Consider the following 15807-nt stretch of genomic DNA (forward strand, 5'->3'; position numbering starts at 1 on the left):
CACTAATAGGCAATTTACCTGGACCTGAATTCAAAGTGCTTGACACTAGCTGCCACTGTTTAGTATAAAGCCACAGCTGTTGTTGGAGCGGAAAATACTTAATCATCACTGGTAAGTCTTTATAAAGAACTTGTGCTGATCTCACACAAACTGACTGTATTTCATTCATATTTCAGAACATTCATCTTCAAAATACCCTTTTAACCTCAAAATGCCCTTTTAACAACAGGAAGACCTCTGACCTCATTTGAAACAGGATTATCCTATTTTATAGGAGAGTTTTATGTTCTTGGATTTTTATTTTTTTTTAATCCCTTTAATATTAAAGATGGATCAAAATGCATTTGACAACCGATAGGACAAAACAGGCATATATTATTTGTGGTTATAACTTAAAGCACCTAAAAAAGGCACTTGAAGCAGCAAGATAATTCATACAGTAGCAGTACCTGGGCTGGGAAGAGCCACAAACAGCAGTGGAGTTTAACAAGAGATAAAGCACTAAGAGCGAGCAGTAATAATGTAGCTACTAAAAGTTACATCTCTTGGAAACATTTTAACACTGGATATTACAAATGCTACCTGTCAACCACATTACCCTTAGGGTTTTAGGCCTCAAGAAAAAACTAGACCAAGGACTGAGGAGATGAAAAACAATGAAATACATGTTTTTGATCTCAGAAGAATATACTAAGCAAAGAGCAGAAATGCAGACATGAAAAATGTCGTTTAATTTAAGAGGTATTAAGAAACTAGGGAAAGACTGAGAATCAAAATCACTCAGTTGAAGGAACAGAAATTCCTAGAGCACTAAAAAAAAGTTGATGAAGTTGTGTTCCTACTAATCTTACTGATACCAATGGTAAAATGGGATACAAACAAGAAGCAAGTACTGAAATACTGGCATATGTGAGTCAATGAAGGAGCCAAGTGTGGCACATGAGGAGCACGAAGATGATTCAGGAAGCTGCAGTTTTACATGGACCTAAAGATGGAAAGATTACTGCAATTATGGCTATGAAAAAAGGGTGCAGCACCAGTTAAAATTAAATCTCTTGAGTAACAGCTTCAGAAACAGTGTTTTTATTGGAGTGAGAGTAATTGTTCTCCACCTCCAAGAACGGATATTAAGGGCTAAAAAAGGTGTGCTTTAAAAAAGAGAGCAAGAAGTAAACTGGGCCCTACTTCTTTCATAAATGTGAATGGAAAGATACAGCCACAAAAACAACTTGTAAAACCATGTGGTGTGCCTAATCAGGAAACATAAGTGAAAAGATAACAGGCATGAACAAGCCACTACAGTAATAAACATTACACTGAGAACTGGCCACGGGTTCTACAAAACCAAAACCTCTCCTCAATAATTAAAATATGTGCAAATTTAGAAGTCACCCACTGCACACTTGCTTTTAAGTTCAGTAAGAAATCACTTTCAAACTTGGTAATAAAGTAATCAAATTCCCCACTTCCATAGACACCTTGTGAAATGACAAAGTGAATAAAGGTTGAGCAGAAAAAAGGAAGTATCAGCTGTTATACTGAGTCTCCACAAGTGATGGAGATGCTATGAAATGGTAAAAAAGTCAAAAAGGAAAAAAAAAAGCTATTAAAATAGGTACAGTGCAAACACAAGCTATTTTTCAGATGGAGAAAAAAACTTAAAAGAAATAGAGATCATTGTAGCAATGAATCCAAGACATATTTTTAAGTTTCCACCTGTGACAGACTTGCTATTCAAAGAAAATGGTCACTGCATCAGTTTCCATTAGCAGTGGGCCCGGTTTATCCCTTCCAGACCCCGCTATTGTGAACAGATGTAGTTTCTCTGTACAGCCAGCAGCACAAAGTACTTTCAACATATTAAAGCCCTTCACAACAAATACTACAGTAAACCAAGGAACAAACCAGATCAGATTCAAGCCATTAAAAAAAAAATAATAAAGTTGTTGTTTGAAAAACAGAAGCCTAAAAACATATGCACACAGACACTGTAGGTTAATGCATTTGAAGTTAAACTACTCTTAAGCACTTTTACGAGTATTCTTTTAAACAACACAGACTTGTTTTACATATAAATGTTGGTTTCATATGCCAAATAATTTGCGATGAACTTGTCAGTACAAAACTACATCAACAGTGAAAAGCATACATGTGTTTCAAATAGATGGAAAGCATAAGGAATGCTTACCTTAAGTTTGAATTCAAGCTGGGGTAGAACAGAAAGCAAGAGGTGACTGTCAATATTGTATAGCTCCAGAATCAAGTCAAACACATGCTCTGACAGGTCACTAATTGATGTTTTCCCAAGCATGAGAACCTGATTGAAGAACTAGGAAATAAAACAGACTCTACATTAATAACACAAGGATACATAACATGCGTCTAATCCTAAACCTGTCCACCGCTAAATCTACCTTGCAATCTTACAGTAATAAAAAAAAAAAAAGGGGGGGGAGAGGGTTAGCAGAACAGGGCTGTGTAGTTGAACTCTTAAATATACAAATCTGTTCTGTATTCAAAATTACACAAAGGAAAACCACATGAAAAGTCATGAGAAGTAATTCTTAGATTACTATAACAAGGCTACAAATAATTTAAGCAACACAACTTTACAGGGGTCCCACTGCATCAAATCTTTTTATAATGTGACTATATTTACAGTTATTGCACTACTAAGCATAATCACTTACTTTAAAATCATTCCAACCTTTAGACAAAACAAAGCTGGAACAACTGGCTAGCTGATAGGTTAAGAAGTCGTAAACAAATATGTAGTAATTAGTAACTGACTACTCCAGAATTTATATTTACAAGCAGCATAATACAGCCGTAAAGCAATTATTATTTCTTAATAAACCTGATGGGTTTGAGAGAAACTTCATAAATATCAAATATTAATTCTATACGACATTCAGCTACATCCTCTCTTACTAGATGGGTAACTAACTAAATAAGGAGTTTGCCACCTCCTTCTTGGGGAAGACGAGGAGGGGTAAGGTATAACTTTGCAAATTTGTATTCTCTTTGGGTTAAAATAGTACAAGTGTGGCTAAACAAATTAGATTTTGTCACCTTACTGGCAGGTGGAAATAATATATTTAAGTGGCCCTTCAGTTTCTTTTTTACAAACTTGGGCACCGGGGGTAGCGATGCTAATCAGTCCTGACAAGATTAATCATTATCAGTAAAGAAATTAAAAATGACTAAGTAAAATCTGATAGGTGCATTTCATTAGAAGTTAGGGCTCTCTAACCATCTTGCAGAGAAGTCTTTCTCTCCTGGAAGCAGAGTTGCCTGGAATGTATATATTCCTGGTTAGACAATTAACTCCTCCTGTGTCTTTAATATATTTTAAGAAAGAAAATAATGCTCAAAGAAACCAGACAGCATACTTCCCACTTGTGGGAAACCAAGAACAGAAGAATGCATGTGCACATTTTCCATAAGAGGAAGATTCTTATTGTACAGACTTCCTTAAGACCACAAAATGTCACCCAGTTTGTAATCTAACCTTGCAGCTAAGCAACACTAAGAACACATTCCCATGCAATCCCTCCCCAAGCAGCAGGTTTGACTAACAGGTTTGGAGGGAGAGTTTTCACTAAATTTTTTTCTTGAATCTTAAAAGGTAACTACTTCCCCAAAGCCACAGGTGTTACAAGTCAGAAAGCAACAAAAAGCATTAAAGATTTTCCACTGTTTTTAAGCTCTTGAGGTTTTGGATACACGCCAGGAGACATGTTAAATCCTTAACTACTTATAAAAAAGCGTAATTTCTTTTCCTATTGTGCAGCTTAATTCAGAGCATACTTATGCCTGACCTTTTCTGCCTCTCAACCCGCTTCTCCTGCACAGCCTGTGATGTCTTTTACTACACTTAACTTGGCTACAGTCCTCAATCCACTCAGTTTTCCTTCTTGCTATCTATTTTTAGATTCTATCTCCTCCTCTTCCTGTGACAATGGCATTGAAGTTGTGCTCTGTCTTCACCTTTTTTTTTTTGTGAGGAGATGAATGAGACTACTTAGTAGTAAAAAAAAAAAAAAAAAACTTTGCCACAAGAATAATGTGTTTATACATTTTTATAAGAACAATACATAAATACATTAGGCTTCTGGTCACATTCAGGATTAAAGAGCAAGGTCCCCCAACACAACAGAAAGTGAACTACCCCATTTTAGTGAACAAAATTGTTAAGGGCTTATTAACTCCTATATGGTAAAGAAGCAGACTCAAAGGGAAAGAGCTTAATTAACGTAACAATTAACTCAAAGAAGAATTGAGACTTTCTAAAGTTACCCAGACCTAACTAACTATATGTAATTTATTCTTTTTATAATACAGCTTAGTGTTTGAAAATTCATTGATTTCCATATTTGCTTGCAGTCTTCACTTACATTAGTAATGTATGGTTCAATTGCTTGTGCTGTCCTCTTCAGTAAAGCCTTTGCCAAATCATAGGCTTGCTTGTTTAAATTCTGGGAAAAAAAATAAAATAAAATTTAAGCACATATATTATCCTTAACAAAAATAATAACGAGAGTTTATATTTACCATACACTGCTAAACACATTAATAAAGAAATAGCCTCTTTTTTATTATTTTTTTTTAAACACTTTCAGTAATAAAGGTAATACAGTCAGATCAAGACCAAGTCCAAACAAAGCTTTGAAAACTTCACTGGTGATGTTGAGAAAACTTTCCCCATAAATAAGTTTACTTTTCAGTTGCCCTTCTAAGCTTGACACACAACAATGTCAGTTCCTGCATGTAACTGCTGTTCTTTATCAGCTTTGCCTAAAAACAGAAAAGCACTGGGAAGGAACTTTGAGGCATTTACGGTCAATACAGCCTCCAAACAGGACTGTGACATAAAGTACAATTCTGCCCTTGCATCAAGCAGTCACCTGTCAACCATCAGCACAGTCTCTCTATAGTGCCTCCCAGAGACGCTTGGTATTTTGGACTCAGATAGGAGAAAAAGAACTTCAATCCAAGACCGTGAAGAAAAACTAGTTTTTTGATTTGTTAGGTTCTTGTTAAAACATTACAAGCCACGCCTTCCTACCTCTCTGTTTCTTTAATTGGGTTATTACTGTCATCATTTTCTTCCCATCCCAACACAAAGGGGATGCTACCTACTTTCTCCAATTTTTACACTACGTTTTCCAAAAATTGTCAGAACAAAATGCAACCCAGCCCTTGACACTCCAGACTTCACTGGCACACAAAGTACTCAATACTCAAAAATACATATAATCATTTAATCGCTAAAGAAGTTTCTGTAAAAATACAATTCTTCCCATCTCATATTCAATTTAAAAGAAAACAGTTTTAAAGTGTAGTTTCATTATGTACCTCATCTATAAGCAAGAACATACACATTTTTTTAGCATACACACCCATGCATACACACAGAACTACGCATTTACATTGTTTGTATATGCTTAGCCTGTGTAGCTATCCGAATGAGTTTTTATTTTATTTTATTTTTTTTTTTACAGAGATGGATTATTTCACATCTGTAATTCCAGAAACTGTATAGAAGTATAGGGTTGTAGACAGCAGTGGGAACAGATTAACATTTTGTGTTAATATAAAACAAAAGAAGCCTTTGACTTGCCTATTGACAGAATTAAGTGTCTGAAGTCAAGACTGTGAAGTCCAAGTCTGAAGTATCTATTTCACTCAGAGCCACTACAGAACATTAATAAAAATCCCAGTTCTGGGGAGATATTCAAATGCTCCCAGAAAACGCTAAATAGTAAGAAATTACCAAAGCCCAGCCTGCAGTGAATGCTACCTGCTTCTAAAAAGCCATATGTGAATATAAATTAGGAAGAAAAATATTAGCTTTTATAGAAACAAATCAACTACAGGAAAACTGACACATAGCTATCACAGCACATTAGGAACAGGAGAGATATGAAATTAAAGTTCAGAAGCAGTTCACTAGTTACCCTCCACTATGAAAATGTATTTTGCTTGCTTAATATTTATTATTCTACGAAGCTGACTGCCATCATCACAGCTGAGAAACAAGTAGTAGTATTTTCAAGGTCAGCTAAATTGTAACAAAAGGAAAGGCAAAATTTATTGTCAAAGTTACTGCAATTCAAGCTATTAGCTACTTTGAGACATGATATAAAAAATGTCCTAAAATGACTGATCAGCACTCTGGGAACAAGTTCCTTCATTTTACCAAGACCAACTTTGAAATGAGACATCTCAGGCTTACGAACATCAGAAATGAAGAGCTTTATTTCAATCTTTCCCCCAATTTAAGACCACTTCTGAGCATTTATTTTCCCCTGAAGAAAAATAAATCGGTGTGTCTTTACTTTCAACCTCAATTTTTCCCTTCTGTTACCTAAACAAGATGTCAAAGACTGCCAATGGTTGGTTCTTGCACAATTGTGGAGCTGTTCCATGTCCCAGAAAAGGGGAGGTTCTGCATTCTACTTTGTCCTTTATGCTAATATTTTTTAAAAAGTTTCCACCTGTAGCATTTGTTTTCTGTTATTTTGCCAGAATTGTGACTGTTCAGGAAATAAAGTGCATAAATAGCCACAGCAAGAACTGTGCTCTGTTGGCAGGTACTGCTCTGATCCTTCTTGACTTCCACATTTCACCTCCACTAAAACCAAGGAACCAGCCTCCACCTGGGCCAGCATGAGCTCTACATCCCGAGTGAGATATAATTTCCATGTAAAGCAAGCCCAAAGAGCAGACCTTGTGCAGCAGTTCCAACAGGCAGACCTGCTTTGATTCACACAAATTACATTTTCAGCTTGTATCTTTCACACAGCAGATGATAGTGGAAAAAAAAGCTGTCATAATTCATCTACACAACTACTACCAACTAAAATTTTAAAAATTAAGCACAATTCTTGCACATAGCCTTAGGAAAAGGAGCCTAAACGAACAAAGATCTTTCATAATTAAACCACTAAATATCAGGCAGAAGATCTCCCAACACCATAATGTTTGCCGAGATATATGCCTGAAGTAGTGATTTCCAACCCTGAGTAAATTACTCAGGCTTCATTCTATATAAAAAAAAGCTGAAAAGAAAAAAAAAGTCCAGATCCCAAAAGGCTAAACAAGGTAACTACTTTCTTCCCATTGCTCATGAACTTGACTTAATTCTGCTGGCCCTCAAACATCCAGAAGCTGTACTTTTTCAAGAAAACGTCAAAGAATTCTTAAAAACACATCAGAAAGTTTTCTCTTCCTTTTTCCAATTCCAGGATACAGACAAAAGCAGGAAAAAGCAGTATTGTCTGAGTTGACAGGAAAACGTGAGCAATCCAGGCAAAAACCAAAAAGATTCAAAGAACTTTACAAACCATTAAAACCTATATTTTGAACTATTGGGTTAATGGAATAGCCATAAACATTCTTTAAAGTTCGTATGAAAGAGGAATGTTATAAGGTAAGAGCTAACTTAACATATTCTTTTTTTTTTTTTTTGTTACCTAAAATTTATACGAATATCCTCTGACCTACCTTTCTCCACATTCAGGGAAAAAATTATATGCACTTCAAGATCTTTTAAGGATTTAAGAAAGCCTTCACTGATAGGGATAATCAACTTGATCAGGATGCCTCTAAGAGCACGGAAGCATGCAGTGGGGATAAGCTTTCAAGAGTCCCAAAATGGGTAGAAATGAAGCCACCACTTGACTCAATTGGCTTTTTAAGCTTAGAAAGCCTTCAGCAATAACCTTCAGAAGACAAACCACCTTCATCAACCATAAGCTCTCTCTTTTGTCGGAACTCCTACTGTGATTTCTGCGTACATACTGCTAACATCAGTATCTTCCAGAAGCATAAAAACCTTAGTTTTGGGGATCGATGGGTGATGCTCTCCAGGATGCTCTGCCACAGAGCCAAAAACCAGTGGTGTGGGTACAGTGGGGTTGGCAGTGGTGGAAATCCACACTGCCTTTTTTTTTTTTTTTCTCCAGCTGCTTTTTCCAGTTGCCCCATAATGTCCAATTTAACAACTCAAAGCAATTATTAGTGAAATAATCTGTACTTCAAAAACAGAAACCAAATGTATGTCCCTCATTTTTCCTCAAAAAAGACTTGCTAGCACCAATCCAGTCCTTAATTTTCTAACTGTAGGACTAAAATCAAAACGTCAGAACGGCATATCTAGAGCCTATATTCCTAAAAAAAAAAAATAATAAAAAATACATTTTACACATCATTTTCTCAGAATTAGAGAAGAGCCTTCAATTTGATTCTTCTTATCAAGGGCACAGCAGTAGAATTGGCATCCAAGAGCACCTCACAAAGCAGCTTTAAGAGATTCTCTGGTTCTTCTGAGAGAGAGAGGGAGGGAAAACAGGTTTTTAGGGATGGCTGACAATGCAGAGAAAGCTGAGCTGAAGTGTTGCCAAGGTAGATAACACTAATTATTAAGCAAGTTTCTAATAGAGCCAGTTAGGAATTTAATTGTCAATATCACTTTCCTAAGAAGATAAGCATGTAAATCATGTGGGATTCCCTGTAGCACTCCTGAGGCTGAAAAAGGAACACACTGGCAAACTCTCAAGGAAATAAAGCACAATTTGCCTGCTAACGAACTGCACAAACACAAAAAAGTGTTTGCACACGCTCCCATAAAGGCTTTATAAGCTGAAAAGACAACTCAAAGAGAAAGGAAAACTATTAATTTTTCCTGCATTTCTATATTGACTACCTCTCCCTTCGCTCTGGTATTTTTCTGGGCTTAGTTCACTAAATCTAAATTTCATTCCCTCTTCATATAATCCTATCATAGGAATTTCAGTGGAGTTCATAGAAAGGAACAAGAGAGCCAAACCACAAAAGCAAGAAAATGATTAAACAGCAAAGGAATTCAGAGCTGGGCACATGGTCCAACAAATTATGTTTGTTGTTTTATTTTATTATCCAGTCTCCGCTGTGCTATTCAAGAGAGCCTCACGTACCTGTTTTGTGGTATTACCATCAGCCACTTTCATTCAGATTTACATCAATGCAGCTTTTATTGACCAAGTGTGATGGTTTACTAACCCAAGGGAGCTAGAATGTCTTAGACTAAATCAGTGATTACTATTATTATTATGGCAGGCAGACATTTGATAGCACACCAGATTCTTGCTGTGCTCCTTATGCCTGAGTTTTTGCAGTCACCCTGCTAGCACCGTTGCTTATTAGACTTACTACACAGAACTACGGACCAGATCTGGCACTTCTTTTAGGAAAAACACTGATCTTGATTTTTAAGAAGAAACAGCACTGAAAGAACCTTTAGTAAATTGCTCATTTAATTACTGTAACTCTTAAAAAGATATTCATATAATTTTAGTATCAAAACCCAGCCACTGGACCTTAGCATCCAGGGTGCAAAACTAGGAGAGCTGTTTGAAACTTCTGTTCCCAATACACACTTATAAACTGCTCCTTTGATAAGTTACACAATTAAGCTCCTCAAGTCTTCAACCTACCGTTATCCAATACAACTGTTTATACACCAGAAATCATACCAGCTGTATCATTGTTTTCCAGAACACTGTTTTCATTCAGTTCGGTCCCTCATGTGTACAGCCTTCTTTCTGGCTGTATGCAAAATACATGCTTTGCCTGTGTCATCTGCTGTGACTATTGTCTCATATACAACAACGTCTCACCTGATCATTTGCAAATCCGAGTTAATAACAAATCTATGCTTCTTTCACTCCATCAAAAATATTCCTTTGGTTCCCAGGGAATCCAGCTAGATAAGGATTCACTACTTACCATTACATCAACACTTGCCATCATGTCATTTTTGGTCAGTCTGGTTTTGGATTTTCCTTTCCTATAGCCCATACAGCCTAGCAGCTAGATCAGCCAAATCATAGTTCTTTCCTACAGTGGACCTGAAACTTAATCTCCTTGTGGTTTTATGCTTAATGGAAACAAGTGGAAAAATTCTCATTCTGAATTCAATACATGCTCCCAATGCGACATTATCCATCTAACCGCTGTCTGTAGATGCCATGTAAGCTCCAAAATGTTACATTAACATTATATGAAGATATGGAGGTGAAACAAAAATCTTAGAAGCTTCTTTCCACTTATGTGAAGAAGGTTGAAAAAAAATAAAACAATTAAAAATGCTCAGAACACAGACCAAAGTTACAAAGCTACTGCAGTTAAAAAGCAACCTATAAACTCATATCCTATCCAAAGAGTCAAAGTTTTAATCAGAGGCAAAAGAAAACAAAACCCCAAATTCCTAATCCTAATAAATGTCCCCAGTCAATAACTTTAAATCCATTATAAAGCAATTTTGTTTCTGTGCCACAGCCAAACTAAAAGGATACAAATTACTCAATTTAAAATCAGTTTATTAAGCCTGAATCAAAAAAAAAAAACAAAACACAGTACATCTGAATCAAGTTCAACACAGGTCACACAACAAAACAAAGAACAAGTGCTTAACTGAGAATACACAAACTGATGTATTCTGCATACTCTTGTTTTTTTTTCTTGTATTCCAAGGCTTTACTTTGTAAACCTAAATTCTAGCTACACAATTTTCAATCTGGTCCCAGCTTAAAAGTAGTAAACCCCTAAAAGACAGAGCTAAAACTTTTCCAATTAAAATAAAATAAGGAGATTAGCCTATACTAAACATTTTGCCTTTCATTGTCAGTAGAAAAATAAGTAACATGTTGTTTATTTATTGAAACTGATGGGCTGCGGTAAGGCACAATGCATTGTGCTACTTGCTACATTTTTCAGAGAGCAAAAACCCCCCAGTTAACATCCAGTCACATTATAGCTTCTAAAAAGCATTAAAAAGTCTTTTTCCTTAAAATGTCCCTTTCACCCCCTCCCACCCCCCCAAAAAAAAAAAAAGCTCTTTTGGACATGCACCACTGTCCAAAATCCAGCTAAGTACACTTTTCCTAGATAATTCCCATAACCTGGGCTCCTCAGTCACCGCTGTTTCTGAACGTAGTTTGTTCTAGGCCTACATCAAAATCACGTTGACATGCTTCCAACAACATCAAGTCAACATTTATAACTTTCTCCCTTCTGCTTAGGGCAGCACAATATTTTGAACTGTTGATACAGCATTACACTAATTAAAATTTTTTCAAAGACTTTTTTTTAAATTTCAAAGACACTTTTCAAATGTATGTCTTTTATATAAACATCTGCCAGTATTGGCCATGTATCAAAAAACTGTAAATTCATATAACATTAAAGCTTTAAAATGACTTTGCTGATACTTTGATTTATGCCAAGTGAATCAAAGCAATAAAATGATACTGAATTTTACAGCCATTTAAACTGATTTGTTTGCTAAAAAAATCCAATTGAGAGGAACACATTTGCTAGTTATTCTCTCAATGGAATCTAAATATCTGAAGATATACATATACATAATAAATCTTAATCAACACAAGTTAAACCACTGTTAAGTCTTACCTTATGTGCAGGCACTAGATTAACCAACACTGTATCCAAAAGTTCCTGTGACACCGTATCTCCCTCACAAATGATAGAGCTCATGAGATCAACCATGTGCATGTGTACTTTTTGGTTATGACCATTGCTGAAATTAAAATCAAGAATCCTTAGTGTACCATTTGCATAAAACAGAAGATTCCAATCAGAGTATCTCTTCAAGGTAATACCAAAAAAAAAAAAAAAACAAAACAAACAAACAAGGAAGAACAATAATAATCAAATTACAAGATTCCGTAAGCAGTCAAACTACTTAGGTTTCTGTCCTGCACACACCACTTCTCAAAATGTTCTCAAATCTCACACCCTCTCTGTTTACTACTATATTAAAAGAAAATATTAAAAGAGAAAACGGATTGTATCTGGCCCTACAGTAAAAACAAAAATGGAATATTAGAAAGTCCTTCCCCTTTACTTAACACCTTTGAGTTCACATATGGAGGAGCACTTTGACCAGTGCTGGGCTTCCCAGTACAGAAGAAACATGGATGTACTGGAGTCAGTCAAGCAAAGAGCCACAAAAATGATTACAGGACTGGAGCAGCATTCATACAAGGAGAGGATGAGAGCTGGCTTGCTTGTTTCTTGTTTTAAAGCCTCAAGAAGAGCGGGTTTGGGAAGAACTTAACATATTTAAATACCTAATGTTGGCGTACAGGACAAAACTCAGACTCTTCTCAGTGGTGCCCAGTGACAGAACAAGAGGCAATGGGCACAAGTTGCAATGCAGATAATAACATTTAAACATAAGCGGTTTTTTTTTTTTTTCCTGCCAGGGTGACTGAACATTACAACAGATTGCCCCAAAAGGCCATAGGTTCTCCATCCATGAAGACATTCAAACCCTAACTGGCTACCCTCCTGGGCAGCCTGCTCCAGCTGTCCCTACTTTGAGAAGGGAGTGGTGGACTAGATGGCCTCCAGTGGCACTTTCTGGTACCCACTGGCCTTTGTCCCATATTTTTATACAAAGAATCCTCCAATTCTTAGAACTGTACATTGTACCATTCACCTTCAATTTCAAGAACATGGTAAAATAAATGCACTAAAAGACAATCAAAGTAAATTTAATTGGAAAAACAGACAATTTGCAGTGTATCTTGTTAAATTAAAAAAGACATAACTGACGGTCTGTTACATTTATACTGCTACTTTTAGTTAAACTGAATTAAGGCAGTATCAAAATTAAGCTTGTTAATGCTGAAAGTTACCCAATAGACAGAATATCTAAGTGAGAAACAACTCACCCAAACCATGCAATAAAATAATTGTGGTGACAGTACTTACTTTATTACTGAAAACAGTGTTCTGTACAGTTGTGTAAAAATCTCATTACTGTCTTCTAATTCAAAGCATATGTTATAAGACTTCACCCAAGCAATGTTCTAAGTTGAACGGGAAAAACATAAATGTAGTTAATAAAAGATTAAGTTTAAAAATCACATTTAAGATTTATCATGAGATAAGTTATTAAGCTTACCTCGAGTAAATAAAAATATCGATTGAACTGGGGGCTTTTTGTATCTTCTAAACCCTTAAGTTGCCTTGTTATGAACATAAATATATCCTGAAAAGAAAAGGTGACATTTAATCAATTGCAATGAAAAGTTATAATAATTACCTGTTTAAATCACTGATATTATTCAACAGTATAAAATATGCAGTAATGTCATACACCATTTCACTGTCAAAAAAAAAAAAACCAACAAGATCTACAAAATATCTCAGAGTACATCAAGGAGTAATCTTAAAATGCTTCACCTCTTTATAAAGTGTTGAGGAAGCGCCCTTTTTCAGAGGAAACAATTTTTTTTTTTATGAAGAAAAATACTCAATTTGACAAAAAACCTGCAACTGGCTGACATGCTGCCAAAGTCACAATGTTATTCACAAGGACAACGAATTTTACATTTTTTACTTTATGCTACAACAGGTTTGGACTGGAGAGAAGAGGTAAAAAGCAGAAACCAACTGCAGCTTTCCTGAGAGTATTATTAATAGGCTTATACTACAGCATTTTATGCATGTCTCAATAACCATGCTACTGACGGACCACATCTCTTGCAAAAGACAGGCAAAAACAATAAACCAAGTTTTTCCTGCTTTCCATATAAATTTTCAGCACCACAAGACTTCTTTTTCTAAAGTCTCACACAAAACAATTTAAGCAGGTTAGAAGGAACATGAATGGAAACACACAAGAAGGTGACTTTCTAAAATGCTTTTTACATTCAAACAATGAATAGCTGGAAATACCTAATTACTGTATTAAATCAAAAAAGATTGAGAAGTATCATCATCATTCAGAGACAGCATTCTCAACCTCAAGTGTATCCATAACAATTTATCTAATAACCTAGGTGCAAATAAATTCCAAAGTGTATAAAGTTGTCAAAACAAACAGACAAAAGCCATACAGCTAGCCCTGAAAAGTTTCCTTAGAAGAAAGGAATTGTAATGTAACTTTCACATTAAAATACACATATGTACATGGAAAGCTTATGAGCCTCTTCATCCCCCATCCCCAAAAGCTTTTCTATGATGTTTTCAAATGACCATTCCACCTTGCCCCTTGTTCCCCCAAGAACGATGAGATGGACAAAAGATGAGAACATGGTTCCTTCTTTCTAAGGCTATGACAACAAACTTCCAGCTTTACTCTATAAGTATTTACTCTTCTAGGTAACAACAAGAATTAGATTACATGTGACACTGTCATATCTTGGTTAAAAAAAAAAAAAAACTCCAGCAAGCACATGGGTCAAAGATACAGCTACATTAATCTTTGAGTTCAAATAAGATTGGACCTTTGAAGTGTTAAGTAGGGATGTTCAGAAGGCTGTGCATTTGGTTCACGCTTCAGATCAGCTAAAAAGCACATGAACTGGACTCTTTGGTTGAAATTAAACCAGAAGATGCAGTTCAAAGGACACACCTAATGGACTCCAACCACTAAAAAGAATTCAGAGACACCACTCTGAAGAACATCCCCTTAAAAAGTAGAGTTTGCCCCATTAGCAGGCCAGTAGCCCACCTGAAAGGAGTTCCTTTAGCTGAAGAACTGGTAGGCCACAAGGTGCTGTGAATCACAGAATTTCTAGGTTGGAAGAGACCTCAAGATCATCGAGTCCAACCTCTAACCTAACACTAACAGTCCCCACTAAACCATATCCCTAAGCTCTACATCTAAACGTCTTTTGAAGACTTCCAGGGATGGTGACTCCACCACCTCCCTGGGCAGCCTGTTCCAATGTCTAACAACCCTTTCAGTAAAGAAGCTCTTCCTAACATCTAACCTAAAACTCCCCTGGCACAACTTTAGCCCATTCCCCCTCGTCCTGTCACCAGGCACATGGGAGAACAGGCCAACCCCCACCTCTCTACAGCCTCCTTTAAGGTATCTGTAGAGAGCGTTAAGGTCGCCCCTGAGCCTCCTCTTCTCCAGGCTGAACAAGCCCAGCTCCCTCAGCCGCTCCTCGTAGGACTTGCTCTCCAGGCCCCTCACCAGCTTCGTCGCCCTTCTTTGGACCCGCTCAAGCACCTCCATGTCCTTCTTGTAGCGAGGGGCCCAAAACTGAACACAGTACTCGAGGTGCAGCCTCACCAGAGCCGAGTACAGGGGGACGATCACCTCCCTAGCCCTGCTGGTCACACTGTTTCTGATACAAGCCAGGATGCCGTTGGCCTTCTTGGCCACCTGAGCACACTGCTGGCTCATATTCAGCCGACTGTCCACCATCACTCCCAGGTCCTTCTCTGCCTGGCAGCTCTCCAACCACTCATCTCTCAGCCTGTAGTTCTGCTTGGGGTTATTGCGCCCCAGGTGCAGGACCTGGCACTTGGCCTTGTTGAACCTCATGCAGTTGACCTCAGCCCATCGGTGCAGCCTATCAGCAGTCATCCAAGACTGAATCTCAGCCAAGATTAAGATTCAAATAAACACGAAAACAAGCATCTGGGAGAATGACCCATGCCAAACATAAGAACTACTTCATTTTATAGAGCTCATGCTCTAAGTATAATGGCTCTTTTTGAAAATGCTTCTTGTAAAGATGAACCTGGATCACTGCAAGAATGGACTGTGTTCATTTAACATTTTTAATCCTGCAGCTTGGTATGCAACATTTATTTACTGAACATAATTCAAAGAACCTATTGAGATCAAAATTAGTTTTCCTAATAAAGTACACATTGTATTGCACATGAATACATATATTAATAAATAGCATACATGGGCAATGTCTAATAGCTGAATGCTTTGCAAATAATAATGGCAGAGTGTGAAAAGTTCATAATGCTTTCCTTTTTTTCTGT

The 15807-nt window shown here is 36.7% G+C and overlaps 1 protein-coding gene across 4 annotated transcripts in view; it reads right to left on the bottom strand.

Annotated features, from left to right (window-relative positions):
- The window catches only part of PDS5B (PDS5 cohesin associated factor B), a 110278-nt gene that overhangs the window by 65793 nt on the left and 28678 nt on the right, over positions 1 to 15807 (bottom strand). For all 4 annotated transcript variants that reach the window (XM_072032620.1, XM_038174670.2, XM_038174672.2 and 1 more), the window contains exons 4-8: positions 12974 to 13060; positions 12781 to 12878; positions 11455 to 11581; positions 4398 to 4478; positions 2189 to 2329 (exon numbers count right to left, since the gene is read on the bottom strand). In XM_072032620.1, the coding sequence (XP_071888721.1) occupies positions 2189 to 2329; positions 4398 to 4478; positions 11455 to 11581; positions 12781 to 12878; positions 12974 to 13060 (534 nt within the window). The remainder of the gene's footprint in view (positions 1 to 2188; positions 2330 to 4397; positions 4479 to 11454; positions 11582 to 12780; positions 12879 to 12973; positions 13061 to 15807) is intronic.

The sequence above is a fragment of the Anas platyrhynchos genome, chromosome 1 (assembly GCF_047663525.1).
Source record: "Anas platyrhynchos isolate ZD024472 breed Pekin duck chromosome 1, IASCAAS_PekinDuck_T2T, whole genome shotgun sequence".
Taxonomy (NCBI): domain Eukaryota; kingdom Metazoa; phylum Chordata; class Aves; order Anseriformes; family Anatidae; genus Anas; species Anas platyrhynchos.